A 15,327-nucleotide genomic window follows, 5' to 3' on the forward strand; every position below is an offset into this window, starting at 1 on the left:
TCTCCACTGCTCTGGGAGTTAATTACACATCTCCACAGATTGTGCCTTTCTCTGTTCGTTGCAGCATAGACATTTAACTCCATTCTCGACATACCTAGCTCAAGACAAAAATAATAAAGACAAAATGCCTTGGTTATGCCTATGTGCACATGACTGTTTGTGAAAGTGGACCATATTTACAAAGCATTACACCCTTTTGCAAACTTAAGCTTTGATGATCCATTGTATTTGTTCAGCTAAATAAATGGTCAGAAATGTACCTCAATGTTTAAAACAATACTGATATTTGATTGCTTTAATACCTGAGTATTTTAATATAGATAATAGTTATCTTCATTTTAAACACTTAAAGTATTTCAATGTGGTTAACACACCTGTACCTTGTCTTGCGTAGAGTTTTATGGTAGAATCATTTTGTTTTTAAAGCAAGCATACCTTTGCCAGCCGAACAAAATAACTCCCTAGAAGCAGAGAATCAGAATAAGCTACTCCTAGCACTGGAAAACATCACCAACAGACTGAAAAGGACCTTAAATAAAGAACCATTGTATACCTTCCAAGTGGCATCAGAAATGATTGTGGCTGACACCAAATCTCTGGAGAGTGAGAAAGCAGCTCTTTTCTGTAGACCTGGCTCAGTGTTGAAGGGTCGAATGTGTGGTGAGTAATGCTGTGTAATTCTTATAATCTTCCTGGATATAGTTGAGGCCCACGAACACATATATCCCTCTTTAAGCTTTTTATGTAAAACTGTACATTCAAATGTGATGAAACCTGTCACTGCCATTCCTTAACATATCTCGATGTACTTTGGACAAGTTCTGGCTATTGGTATGGTTTATGAAGGCTTTAAGTCAATGATTGGCTTAGCTATTAAGTGGTTTGATTTTAATGAACATGGGCATTTTCTGACAAAGTCATAGTGACCTGCTTTTATGACATACTTTCTCATAAGGTTCCTATTTTTAAGTGCTTGTGTGTCTGTCTTCCCGTTGCCACAGTGAACTGCCCTGTAGGAACGTACTTCTCATTGGAGCATAAAGCTTGTGAGAGCTGCTGGATTGGGTCCTATCAGGATGAAGAAGGGCAGCTGGAATGTAAGAACTGTCCAGCCGGATCCTCTACAGTTTACATGCATTCAAGAAGTGCTGCCGAATGCAAAGGTAAGGTCCTTCACATTCTATAATTCTATACATTTTAAAAAGTGGTGCCATTGAAAGTGTCTCCAAACCCATCGCTTGTTGGGTACGATAGCTAGATGATGACTTCAAATTTATTTCTGATTATTGTTCTGTAGATTTTAAAGAAGTGGTAACCATTGAACATTTGATTAGCATTAACAACATTATCTTTTTTTTTAGTTGAAAAGGTAAAAAAAAAATATTGGAAACAGAAGGCTGAACTGTGGAAAGAGATAGCTATTCCACACCAAGGCATAATATTTTCAGTGTTATATTGAAATATATTTTATTTTACTTTTTAGCACAATGTAAGCCAGGAACATATTCACCCAATGGTCTTGAAACCTGTGAGTCATGTCCATTAGGAAAATACCAGCCTGTGTTTGGATCTAAATTCTGTGTGGCCTGCCCTGAAGTCATGTCTACTGTGAACAGGGGTGCTGTTGGTGTGTCTGAATGTGGGGGTAAGTCAGAATTAATGAAAATACCATAATTACAGCTTTAATTGTGTCAAAGTTAAAAACTATTTTTCTGCAGACCCCTACCCATTATACAAAAGAATTAGCATGATCATGTGTGAATATGCTATGTACAACACAGGGATAAAATATTATCCATTATTTCTGTTTAGTCTTATCCTAATTCATAAACCTTATTCTGGCTATGTTGCATAATGAGAAAGTAACATATTATATTACATGTTTTGAAACAATAACTTAACTCAAGGGCTGCAATGTACTCTCCGGATTGATTTTAATCACAGACTGGGTGTTGCCACCTAGTAATTATTAGTAAATAAAGCAGGAATTTGAAAAGACAAAGCTGAACCATGTAGTGATCAGTTGTGCAGTATGTAAGACAGAGAAACAGTTAGCTTTTTGTTAGCTGGCTATTAAATATCAAGAAGCAGGTTTATCAGAATGTAAAAAGGGCATCATAGTGACAGCCCAACTAGTGGGATATCTGTATCCCGGACTATTACTGTTAACATTATATCATGGACCACTGGCTCAGACAACTCATGACTGACAGGATAAACCACCAATTATCACTCACAATAACCCATAATATGTATGTACTGTAGTGGCCAAGCTGTATTGGTCAGTGGAGAGGCGACATCTGTATATTAAATAAGCAATAATAAATATCCTGTCCTATTTCTTCTATGCAGTGCTATGCCCAGCCGGGCAGTTTTCCCGGTCTGGGTTAATGCCCTGCTATCCGTGTCCTAGAGACTATTACCAGCCTGATTCGGGCAGGTCCTACTGCCTCTCCTGTCCTTTTTATGGTACAACCACCATCACTGGAGCTACTGCCATTCAGGACTGTTCAAGTAAGTGCCCAGAAATGTATTTACTGTCTGTAGTACATTTATAATTTAAATTATTTTTTTTATCATATTCTGCATTTACCATAAATTGCACAGCTTCTAATAATGCTTTTTACTATCATTTAAATGTCATGCACAGCACTAAAATAGCTTTTACAATGAATAATCAGCCTTTATTTCTTCACAGAAATATGCTATAAACAACATTCACTAGTTCAGGGCATTTCATTCAGGGTTACTAAAAGAAGGCAAAAATGAGGCAATTTTTGTAAAATGAAAATCCTTTGAATGAAACTGAATGGTCTTGTACAAAATATCTCCTGCCTGTCCTGTATTGTACCTAAAATCCTCCATCTGTCGATCACCTGTTGCTAATCCAATCACCTGCTACAATATTGACAGAATTTAAGGTGTGTCTAGGTAACTGGTCCCATCAACACTGCATGAGCACTGCCTACCAAAGGGGATGGGTAACTATGTCAACAATCTCCTTACATCTAACAGCCCACATCCTGCCAGTTCTTATCTCATACAGTAACGCCTAGGCTAAGCAAAGCAACAGAAAAAAATCCACAAATTGTAAACTTAAAGGGGAGGCACATTTTTAAATAAATCCAAAAAATAAATGCATATTTTGTATATGCAGGTTTTGGTTCCAGCTACTCCCCCAAGGAAGAAAGTGTACTAGTTCCAGTTTCCCCAGAAAACATCAGCAAATCATACCAAGCAAGCAGCCAGGTTTGTGCAACAAGAGTTTTAGCACGTTGGTGTGACAGGTATCAATGTTATTGAAACTAAGAATGTTGTATATGCTGTGTTTACAATTTTGTCTATATGTAAGCATGGGCGTCCACAGAATTAATTCGGAAGGGGGAGGGGGGAGGGGGGGGGGGGGGCATGGTTTTGTATAGCATACAAATTATTATACTGCTAAGCCTCATTTACATTCACAACTCAGACTTAAGCCAGCATAGGTCCAGATGGCAGCAGAGATCCTTATCATTTTCAGGTTATTATTATTATTTATTTCTTAGCAAACGCCCTTATCCAGGGTGACTTACAATTGTTACAAGATATCACATTATTGCGTTTACACTTGATCTTTCTTTTATTCAAGTGCACAGACTGTGGAATTTAAGAATACACGTTACCTACTGTCTCCACATCTATAGAATTATTTTAACCACAGAGGAACATGTAGGAATAAAAGTTGAAAAAAGCAGTCATAAAATGTGCTTTAGCAACATACTTGAAACAATTAGAAATATACTTTGCAAAGAACAACAACCACAACCAAGTAGAGCAGGAAGTGTAAACTATAAAACAAAATATGTCACCTACTGACATATTACAGTAATGAAGTGCATGTTAAACACACTGCTCCAACCTAACTGAACTATTTAAAACAAACAAAACATAGGTCTGTGTGGCTGCAGAGCTGAAGCACTGACACACCTAACTACAGATACAGTATTACAATCTTGTAAATGGCCAGCAGCAGCTGTTTAATTATACTCAGTTTAAACTTAAGCATAACTTAGTGAGTTGGGTAAAAGTATAAAAAGGATTTTATTGTAGAAGACATGAAAACAAGTTTCCTGATTTAAACATGTTATTTATAATGAATAACTGTATTAGCAGTATATAATAATATTATTATTTATTTATTTAACAGACACCTTTATCCAAGACAGCTTATGGAGGCTAAGCTGTGAACTATGCAACAACAATTACTGTTGCAGGGTCATTAGAATAGGACCTTGGTTTCACACCTCATCCTAAAGACAGAGCACAAGGAGGTTAAGTGAATTGCTCAAGGTTTTGGGGATTTAAAGCCAGGAACCTGGTTCCAAAACATTATTTTAACCACTGGACCACACAGCCTCCACAGAACATAACTATGAACAGAAAAAAAAAAATCTGTTCTAAAAACATTTTCAAATTAAGTGGTCTGCACCACCACACATAAAACAAAGCAAGAAAAAGATATTCACAGTTGGGCATTCTCATTGTAAGAACTTTGATTTAATACACTGCTTCAAGCAAATGCATTTCACTGGTTGCCTACGAGGGCTTGAGAGGAGGCGAAATTGGGAGTGAGATATTAAGAATGAGACCAGATGAGAGGATTTTTCCGATTGCTTAGGAGGCTTGAGAGGGGCGAGACATTTGAGAGTTTAAGAGTGAGACGAGTTTGAGGGATGGCGAGATTGAGGGCTGGAGTTTGGGAATGGTGCTTAGTAACATTGAGGTTAGATACTGATAGCAGGACAAGATAGGGGGGACGAAGAGTTTTCCCTTCTCGTCGGGTCAGGCAGCATCCTCTGGCTGCTGGGCGACGTAGAGAGGGAGACATGAGAAGAGCAAAGAATTAGATATAAACACTTTCCGCCAGGTCAGGCAGCATCCTCCGACTGCTGGGTGACGTAAAAGTGAGAGAGAGAGCAAAGTTTAGACATATAACATACAACAAACTGACTCTCGCTCCCGACGGGTCAGGCAGCATCCTCTGGCTGCTGGGCGTTTAGTGGAGCAAGAGACAGGAAGGGGACGAACAGGACAAAAGGACAGATCCTTCGCAACTCAGTGCAGCATCCTCAGGCAGCTAAGCTGGCAGCTGGGCGGCGTGGAGAGCTTAGGAAAAAGTGTCTCGGGTCCGTTTAGGAGAGACGAAAACAGAGAAACCCCCCCCCCCCCTCGGTCGGGGCCCGCTCGGCAGGTGGAGGCACGGCCTACTGCATGAGGGGGCTGAAATGGTCCTGGACCTGAAATAGAAGAGAGGAGATGGGACAGCAAGGTTGAGGCCTGGAAGGCTTAGCGCATAAGCAGCAGAAGAATAGGATGTGGCCGGGGGTCCCCTCAGGCCGGCGAGGAACAGCCGGGCGGCAGTGGTTGAGACGAGAGGCCGACCCGGACAGCCGGGGGAGTGAGACTCACTTCCCCCCAAAAGAGGACCCCCGGCTCCCCGCAAGAACCACACCGTGGGATAGAAAAGAGATCGCAGAGCCGCACACATAAACAAAAGCTAGAAGAAAAGAGAAAAGACAAGAGATGTTAGTAGACAACCTATGCCTATTAGCCGTCCGCACTGTGGAGAGGAAAAAACCCCCTGCAGGGAGGAAACCTCTGGTGGGCCTGGCGGAGAGGGCGCCCCCCACTCCGGGCAAGCTAACAAGTGCTTGGTGAGCTGTGGCGATGTCTGCAGAGGATGATCTAATATAAAAGTTCACAGCTGAAGAGATCCAGCGCCCCATAGACTTAATCAAAGTGTTGATACCTACGCTAGCCGCGGAGGCAGCTGCTCCGATCCAGAATGAATGGGGGGAAAAATAGTAGAAGAAAGTCCGATCCGTGACGAGAGGGTGCATAAACGGGATGAGAACCAGTGACTCGTAAGTATAGATCTGGAGCTGTCGAAGAGGGGATCTGACAGAAGATACTGAATCCTCGGCTTAATTGGACCGTTTTTGAAGATCTGATGAGGAGGATAAAGTGGTTTCCGGGGATTTGAGAGAGATCTGAGCACTTGAGGCCTAGAGCTGGGAAGTTGGAAATTGATGGAGTTGAGAATTCTGCACAGCGGAGAAATCCAAAGGCGACGGTCAGGCACAGGGTTTCCATGACGATGTCGTTGAATAGGTTGAAGCATCCTTGCCAGAGAGCAGTGATGAGACAAAGGAGAAGGTCAGTAGAGATTGATTAACTTGATGGAGAGGAGGGGAGCAGGCTTTTTTCCATACCTCTGAGCGTTCTCTCTAGATCCGCTATCTCTAGAACAGACGAGAGGAGAAAGATTGGAGGCGAAATTGATACTGAATGCCCGCTAGGTAGCATCTAAATAGAGGAGGGGGCTAAACATAGAGACAGCCTGAGGTGAGTGATGAAGGCGTGGAGGTGCTGTAGGTTGAAAGAGGTTTGAGATCCGTTTTTTTTTTTTTAAATTATTTATTTATTTATTTTTTACTCGCAAAAGTGAGTAAATGAAGACCAGGCAGTCGAGTAGGAGGAACGGTAGATGGGGCGAGAGCGTTCTCCATGAATCCACGTGGTGATTGAAGGAGGCCGGAGAGAGAGTTATTCAGTTGAATATTGTTTTGCTGAAAGGTAGTACGAGACGAGGGTTGGGGTCTGCTCCTGGGACCAGGTTGAAGAACTTCTGCATCTTGATGTAACTGTCTGTATTGAAGTCCTGATGAAGTCCTGATTTTTTTTTTTTTTTTATTTATTTTTATTTTAACTGCAAGGTGTAGTGTTCTGTAGTAAAATTACTACAGCTGGCCAAAGTCCAGTATCTGGGTGCGTGGAATGGTTCACAAGACCTCATGGTTGAAAATGGCTTAACGGTCAGAGTCTATCCATTGTATTCCCCTTGATGTCTTGGTACTCTTGCTTTTTTTTTTTTTTTTTTTTTTTTAAACGGTAAATCACAGGTGTTGTCACGGTAAGTTCACAGGGTGCACTCTGTTCCTTCAGGAATCCTGCAGAGGAAGTGCTTCACAAGAGCAGTTAGACATAGTACTTCCAAGGTAAGGTCATTGCATAGACAGAGCAGCTTTTTCTGAGGGTAGATATTAAAGAGTGAAGAATGTCTATTGATATAGGGAGCCAGGAGGGAGCAGCGGGGGGGGGGGGGGGGGGGGGGGGGGGGCTCTTGAGGATCTCTCCGAGTGTCAAGCAAACTGATGGGATGGATAGAAGTGTTGAAGAAGGGACGGAGATGAGGCGGCAGAAATACTAAATTCCGGAGATGTAGGCTTTAACGGTAGAGGGGGCTAAGTGAAGAGAATCCCTTGCATGGGCGATGGAGGCTAGAATCCGTTGCTCATTAAATCAGAATGGGATGTATTTTGAGTGCAGAAAGTTGTAAATGTTTTCCATCCAGAGGTAAATGAAGATTTGGTCGCTGGGACTAAGAGTGTGTCCATGTAGTGATGAGCAGATTGCAGAAGGTTGGAGAGTGTTGTATTTAGTTGAACGGCAGATGTTGGTGTTGCAGAGTTTGATGAGGGCTGAGGTGGCAGCTGGACCTGAACAAATATATGAAATCGACAGCTGAGATGTTTTTTAAAACTAAGGCAGAGAGCTGAGATGCCAACCATCCTGTGTTAGTTAATACGGGATTGATCAGCGGTTTGCTACCATCTTGTCTGTTTGGAATGGAAAAGGTGAACTCATAAATCAGAGATTTGGGTTTCACAACTCCAATCATTCTCCAAATAGTGGAACTCCTTAATTCATAAATCAAACAGATTTCCAGTCTCGTACCATATATTAAAGCTTGTAGTATCTGAGAAGATGAGCGGACATATGACTAAATTGCTGAGGAAGTCAAGCTCTCCGTGTATATATATATATCTTAGATCCAGGTATTGGAGGAAAGCTGGAGTGTTGGAAGCTCTGGAGGAGAGCAGTTGCAGATTTGAACAGTAAACTAAAGCCACTTTTGTATGCTGCAATAGAAGCAGATCTGAAGAGGGAGCCGAGATTTGCTGTAATGAGGAGATATTAACAGTAGAGGCAAGATCTGCTGAACGGGCAGAGATCTGAGGGGTAAACGATGGAATGCTGTCAGTAGTCTGCAGTGGCCTGCTGTAGAGAGCAGAGAGCTGCTGAATGCGGTGAAAATTGGTATTTGAGAGTTAAGACGTTTTTAGATGATGTCGGCGATGGGGCTGCCTTTGGGCAGAAATGAAGAATGCATAGATCTGAGGCCGCTGCAGAACCTGAGAGGATAGGAATGCGTTGCTCGGAGGCTGCTACAAAACCTATTGATTTGATCAGGAGCAGTCTAAGAGTGTATTGCGGGATACGAGGACGCTTGACTGAAATGTTGATAATCGTAGCACATAGTTTCCGAATGTGACTGGTAGCTCAAATTGAATGAAATGGACTTTGAAAGTTATATCAAGTGCCTTGATGAAGTTGGGGGCAAATAAGGAAGTGCAAATCCAGGAACAAGAAGGTTGCAGGAATGGCCTGATGCAGGGAAGCTGTAAATTAATGTGACGGTGGATTCTTAACATCTCAGAAAGCTGATAAGCATGGCTTCATGACAAGGTTCTCAAGGGGAGGAGTTTGGATTTGAAAAAATTCAAGTTAATATGTAGAAAAAGAGGTTGAGGCAGGAGGGTACTGAGAATCCCTCAAAAAGACAACAAACTGCAGGAATTGATAGAAGGTTTGGAGAGTGCCAGATTCGCAGCGATAGCAAATCATCTTAAATTATGTAGAGCTTGTGGTGTTATGCTGCCATCTAAAGGTTTTGATTGGAATTGAAACTATTGGCTTCAGTGAAGCAGGGTAGCATATATTTGGTTATTGCGATTACAATCCTTGTCTATGTATTAAGCATTTGCTTTAGAACAGTTAGTGATGATATAAGTAAGTTAATGTAGGTCTAGAAGAGGAGCCTGCAGTATTTAGATGTCACAATTCGGCGAGTTGAAGCTCTCATGTTGCAAAAGCGCTGCAGCAGGAGCCAGAAATTGCAGTCGTGTGGCACAGGCTCTCATTGCCTGTTAAAGCTGCCTGGTCGCCGTAGCAACTTACCACTCCCAGTAGTCACTCGCTGAGGCGTTGCCGTGGTAACCATGGTCTGTGAGGCGCCGGTGTAAAACAGTACAGGAGATGGGACAGCAAGGTTGAGGCCTGGAAGGCTTAGCGCATAAGCAGCAGAAGAATAGGATGTGGCCGGGGGTCCCCTCAGGCCGGCGAGGAACAGCCGGGCGGCAGTGGTTGAGACGAGAGGCCGACCCGGACAGCCGGGGGAGTGAGACTCACTTCCCCCCAAAAGAGGACCCCCGGCTCCCCGCAAGAACCACACCGTGGGATAGAAAAGAGATCGCAGAGCCGCACACATAAACAAAAGCTAGAAGAAAAGAGAAAAGACAAGAGATGTTAGTAGACAACCTATGCCTATTAGCCGTCCGCACTGTGGAGAGGAAAAAACCCCCTGCAGGGAGGAAACCTCTGGTGGGCCTGGCGGAGAGGGCGCCCCCCACTCCGGGCAAGCTAACAAGTGCTTGGTGAGCTGTGGCGATGTCTGCAGAGGATGATCTAATATAAAAGTTCACAGCTGAAGAGATCCAGCGCCCCATAGACTTAATCAAAGTGTTGATACCTACGCTAGCCGCGGAGGCAGCTGCTCCGATCCAGAATGAATGGGGGGAAAAATAGTAGAAGAAAGTCCGATCCGTGACGAGAGGGTGCATAAACGGGATGAGAACCAGTGACTCGTAAGTATAGATCTGGAGCTGTCGAAGAGGGGATCTGACAGAAGATACTGAATCCTCGGCTTAATTGGACCGTTTTTGAAGATCTGATGAGGAGGATAAAGTGGTTTCCGGGGATTTGAGAGAGATCTGAGCACTTGAGGCCTAGAGCTGGGAAGTTGGAAATTGATGGAGTTGAGAATTCTGCACAGCGGAGAAATCCAAAGGCGACGGTCAGGCACAGGGTTTCCATGACGATGTCGTTGAATAGGTTGAAGCATCCTTGCCAGAGAGCAGTGATGAGACAAAGGAGAAGGTCAGTAGAGATTGATTAACTTGATGGAGAGGAGGGGAGCAGGCTTTTTTCCATACCTCTGAGCGTTCTCTCTAGATCCGCTATCTCTAGAACAGACGAGAGGAGAAAGATTGGAGGCGAAATTGATACTGAATGCCCGCTAGGTAGCATCTAAATAGAGGAGGGGGCTAAACATAGAGACAGCCTGAGGTGAGTGATGAAGGCGTGGAGGTGCTGTAGGTTGAAAGAGGTTTGAGATCCGTTTTTTTTTTTTTTAATTATTTATTTATTTATTTTTTACTCGCAAAAGTGAGTAAATGAAGACCAGGCAGTCGAGTAGGAGGAACGGTAGATGGGGCGAGAGCGTTCTCCATGAATCCACGTGGTGATTGAAGGAGGCCGGAGAGAGAGTTATTCAGTTGAATATTGTTTTGCTGAAAGGTAGTACGAGACGAGGGTTGGGGTCTGCTCCTGGGACCAGGTTGAAGAACTTCTGCATCTTGATGTAACTGTCTGTATTGAAGTCCTGATGAAGTCCTGATTTTTTTTTTTTTTTTATTTATTTTTATTTTAACTGCAAGGTGTAGTGTTCTGTAGTAAAATTACTACAGCTGGCCAAAGTCCAGTATCTGGGTGCGTGGAATGGTTCACAAGACCTCATGGTTGAAAATGGCTTAACGGTCAGAGTCTATCCATTGTATTCCCCTTGATGTCTTGGTACTCTTGCTTTTTTTTTTTTTTTTTTTTTTTAAACGGTAAATCACAGGTGTTGTCACGGTAAGTTCACAGGGTGCACTCTGTTCCTTCAGGAATCCTGCAGAGGAAGTGCTTCACAAGAGCAGTTAGACATAGTACTTCCAAGGTAAGGTCATTGCATAGACAGAGCAGCTTTTTCTGAGGGTAGATATTAAAGAGTGAAGAATGTCTATTGATATAGGGAGCCAGGAGGGAGCAGCGGGGGGGGGGGGGGGGGGGGGGGGGCTCTTGAGGATCTCTCCGAGTGTCAAGCAAACTGATGGGATGGATAGAAGTGTTGAAGAAGGGACGGAGATGAGGCGGCAGAAATACTAAATTCCGGAGATGTAGGCTTTAACGGTAGAGGGGGCTAAGTGAAGAGAATCCCTTGCATGGGCGATGGAGGCTAGAATCCGTTGCTCATTAAATCAGAATGGGATGTATTTTGAGTGCAGAAAGTTGTAAATGTTTTCCATCCAGAGGTAAATGAAGATTTGGTCGCTGGGACTAAGAGTGTGTCCATGTAGTGATGAGCAGATTGCAGAAGGTTGGAGAGTGTTGTATTTAGTTGAACGGCAGATGTTGGTGTTGCAGAGTTTGATGAGGGCTGAGGTGGCAGCTGGACCTGAACAAATATATGAAATCGACAGCTGAGATGTTTTTTAAAACTAAGGCAGAGAGCTGAGATGCCAACCATCCTGTGTTAGTTAATACGGGATTGATCAGCGGTTTGCTACCATCTTGTCTGTTTGGAATGGAAAAGGTGAACTCATAAATCAGAGATTTGGGTTTCACAACTCCAATCATTCTCCAAATAGTGGAACTCCTTAATTCATAAATCAAACAGATTTCCAGTCTCGTACCATATATTAAAGCTTGTAGTATCTGAGAAGATGAGCGGACATATGACTAAATTGCTGAGGAAGTCAAGCTCTCCGTGTATATATATATATCTTAGATCCAGGTATTGGAGGAAAGCTGGAGTGTTGGAAGCTCTGGAGGAGAGCAGTTGCAGATTTGAACAGTAAACTAAAGCCACTTTTGTATGCTGCAATAGAAGCAGATCTGAAGAGGGAGCCGAGATTTGCTGTAATGAGGAGATATTAACAGTAGAGGCAAGATCTGCTGAACGGGCAGAGATCTGAGGGGTAAACGATGGAATGCTGTCAGTAGTCTGCAGTGGCCTGCTGTAGAGAGCAGAGAGCTGCTGAATGCGGTGAAAATTGGTATTTGAGAGTTAAGACGTTTTTAGATGATGTCGGCGATGGGGCTGCCTTTGGGCAGAAATGAAGAATGCATAGATCTGAGGCCGCTGCAGAACCTGAGAGGATAGGAATGCGTTGCTCGGAGGCTGCTACAAAACCTATTGATTTGATCAGGAGCAGTCTAAGAGTGTATTGCGGGATACGAGGACGCTTGACTGAAATGTTGATAATCGTAGCACATAGTTTCCGAATGTGACTGGTAGCTCAAATTGAATGAAATGGACTTTGAAAGTTATATCAAGTGCCTTGATGAAGTTGGGGGCAAATAAGGAAGTGCAAATCCAGGAACAAGAAGGTTGCAGGAATGGCCTGATGCAGGGAAGCTGTAAATTAATGTGACGGTGGATTCTTAACATCTCAGAAAGCTGATAAGCATGGCTTCATGACAAGGTTCTCAAGGGGAGGAGTTTGGATTTGAAAAAATTCAAGTTAATATGTAGAAAAAGAGGTTGAGGCAGGAGGGTACTGAGAATCCCTCAAAAAGACAACAAACTGCAGGAATTGATAGAAGGTTTGGAGAGTGCCAGATTCGCAGCGATAGCAAATCATCTTAAATTATGTAGAGCTTGTGGTGTTATGCTGCCATCTAAAGGTTTTGATTGGAATTGAAACTATTGGCTTCAGTGAAGCAGGGTAGCATATATTTGGTTATTGCGATTACAATCCTTGTCTATGTATTAAGCATTTGCTTTAGAACAGTTAGTGATGATATAAGTAAGTTAATGTAGGTCTAGAAGAGGAGCCTGCAGTATTTAGATGTCACAATTCGGCGAGTTGAAGCTCTCATGTTGCAAAAGCGCTGCAGCAGGAGCCAGAAATTGCAGTCGTGTGGCACAGGCTCTCATTGTCTGTTAAAGCTGCCTGGTCGCCGTAGCAACTTACCACTCCCAGTAGTCACTCGCTGAGGCGTTGCCGTGGTAACCATGGTCTGTGAGGCGCCGGTGTAAAACAGTTGCAGTGCAGTGGTGACATTGAACTGATGAAAACGCAGACCAAGTTGAGAATGACGCTGCGTTTTGAACGGCGCAGACTGAGCAGGTAGGAAAATAGCTGATACTATCTTGCGAGCGAAGAGCAGAGAAACGAACAAAAAACAAACACAGACAAGGAAGCGGAAATAGTGCTGGGTTAAAGTAGAAAAAGAGAGCGAGATAGACAGGAGGGGCAGCCAATAACACATACGTGGAGCAGTGCTGGCCATGCCCTAATAATTGACGTGGCGAGCGCTGCATTGTGCGATTGGCTGGAAATACTAAATGAGGCTGAACTGGGATCAGCTTCCACCCGGAAGAGATCGCGGACGCTACCGGGCAGGATGCCACGGAGGGAAAGTAAGACAGGCTAAAGAAAAGGAAATAGGATAAGAAGAAAAAAGGAGCGCAAAGCGGGAGAGCGCCCTCTACGGCATCCCCCGAATTACGCCTAAAGGCTAACATTTAAAATTAGATGATTTAAATGCAATGCACAAAAATTACTTTGGTAAAGTTACATAAAATACAACATGAATGCAAATGTATTTACCTTTGTATATTGTATGTTGCTCTTTGTGAAAGAAATAATGCTTTTTAAGTTGCTTGCAGACTCATAGAAGAATAATAAACACAAGTACAAAATAGCCCCTCTTATTAATTCATGATGTCATAAGTTTCTGTAAATACACTTTAGCTAGAGCAATCTTTTTCAAGAAAAACACCACCAGTATTCACAAAAATCCTAGTTTCTTCTTGTAGAATTAAAAAAAAAATACAGATTTAAAAGATTAATTATTTCAGATCGAGAATAAAATCTGTGCTATATAAACTGGGAAATGTAAGACGTTTCTACACCAAACTTTCTGAAAAGCTGTGTGCTGTGAACTCTTGAGAGCTTGCATTGTTTAAGACTCCCACAGAACTACAGATCTGAGAGTAGGCTGACGTTTCACCATTTTACATTTACAGAAATTCGCTATAAATGCAGTGTTTTTTAAACGCCAAATATTAATATTTTTGTTTTACCGGAATCTGCCAGAATTACCCTCTGGCAAAAAGAATGGGAGAAACGGAGTGACAAAGCTGTTGAATGGAGCTGGCGAGGAATCACCCCCAGTGAGGAGTTGGCATCTGGCCTCAATTACAAATGGCACACATGGCCTGAACAGACTGCGAGTGGGTTTCGGCAGATGCAACTTTTTCATGAAATAATGGGACCTTTGTGTATGTCAGGAGAAGAAAACCATGGACCATCTCCTGAGATGCCCTGCAGCTCCACAATGCACTCCACAAGATCTGTCAATACCAACACCAGAAGAGGTGGCCTGTGCAGGATACTGAGAGAAGACCATATAGAAGGTTGGACTGGAGACACGACGAAGAAGAATATTGCTGTATTACCAGTAAAAGCACCATATCTGGGCCATCCCCTTCCTACCGTAAACATTTCAGGGCTAGGCCTCTTAGAAAAAAAAAAAAAGATCTCAAAAACTGCACATCTGACTGGAACGAATTTGGCCACATCAACAGACATTTACACTACAAGACCATGCCAGTCCATGTAACAGGGTCAAAATTATTAAAGTGCAAAAATTGGTGTTTAACAAACCTACACAGCCCTAACTGTGGTGCTACCGCGCCACTATAATTAACAGTTCAATTTATACTGTAATACCCGACACACTCAGTTGTATAGAGTAGCATTTAATCTGTGAGTAGAAGCGCAGTTTACATTTTTATAAATGCAGTAGAAAGATAAAGCACATACATGTGCACAAAAATTAGCTAAAACAACAACATCTGATGAAAACCAATAATGTAAATGTGCCTCCATATTGATTCCGATTATCAAATTCAGACTAACGAATGTCAACAAATACAGAGTAAAATTATTTTATCTAATAAGGTACCTTACTGGTCCTGATTTCTTTGTGCTCCTGGTTGTCTGAATGTGTGAGTTCTTTAACGTTGCACTGCCTTTCTGTTCATGTAGTCTGCACTATTGAACGCACAAGTTATTTCCCGCCAGCGAAAAAGGCTGTGTACAAGAATCCCTGGACAGTCCGCCCTGCCTTTGAGCAGGACAGCCAGCTTGTTATCTTTTTGATCATCTTGGTGTGCTTTCCAACAGCTTTCAAAAACATTATTTCATCACCCAAATAGATGACTCCTCTGTACTACTGTGTACCAGTAACTGAGACAGTTAAATTAACTTCATATTCTTCTTAGGAGTAATTTACTTGCCTGGTGTCGGTAGGGTTCCAACTGCATTCATCTAACTTTTTTGTTTTGTAAATTCAGATTCCAGGGGGAGGTCAGGGTTGTGGCCTGAATAGTGG

The 15,327-nt window shown here is 42.7% G+C and overlaps 1 protein-coding gene across 2 annotated transcripts in view; it reads left to right on the top strand.

Annotated features, from left to right (window-relative positions):
- The window catches only part of svep1 (sushi, von Willebrand factor type A, EGF and pentraxin domain containing 1), a 122,985-nt gene that overhangs the window by 61,135 nt on the left and 46,523 nt on the right, over positions 1 to 15,327 (top strand). For both annotated transcript variants that reach the window (XM_059030318.1, XM_059030314.1), the window contains exons 16-20: positions 427 to 660; positions 1,002 to 1,163; positions 1,484 to 1,645; positions 2,353 to 2,514; positions 3,158 to 3,249. In XM_059030318.1, the coding sequence (XP_058886301.1) occupies positions 427 to 660; positions 1,002 to 1,163; positions 1,484 to 1,645; positions 2,353 to 2,514; positions 3,158 to 3,249 (812 nt within the window). The remainder of the gene's footprint in view (positions 1 to 426; positions 661 to 1,001; positions 1,164 to 1,483; positions 1,646 to 2,352; positions 2,515 to 3,157; positions 3,250 to 15,327) is intronic.

This window comes from Acipenser ruthenus, chromosome 1, assembly GCF_902713425.1.
Source record: "Acipenser ruthenus chromosome 1, fAciRut3.2 maternal haplotype, whole genome shotgun sequence".
Lineage (NCBI taxonomy): Eukaryota > Metazoa > Chordata > Actinopteri > Acipenseriformes > Acipenseridae > Acipenser > Acipenser ruthenus.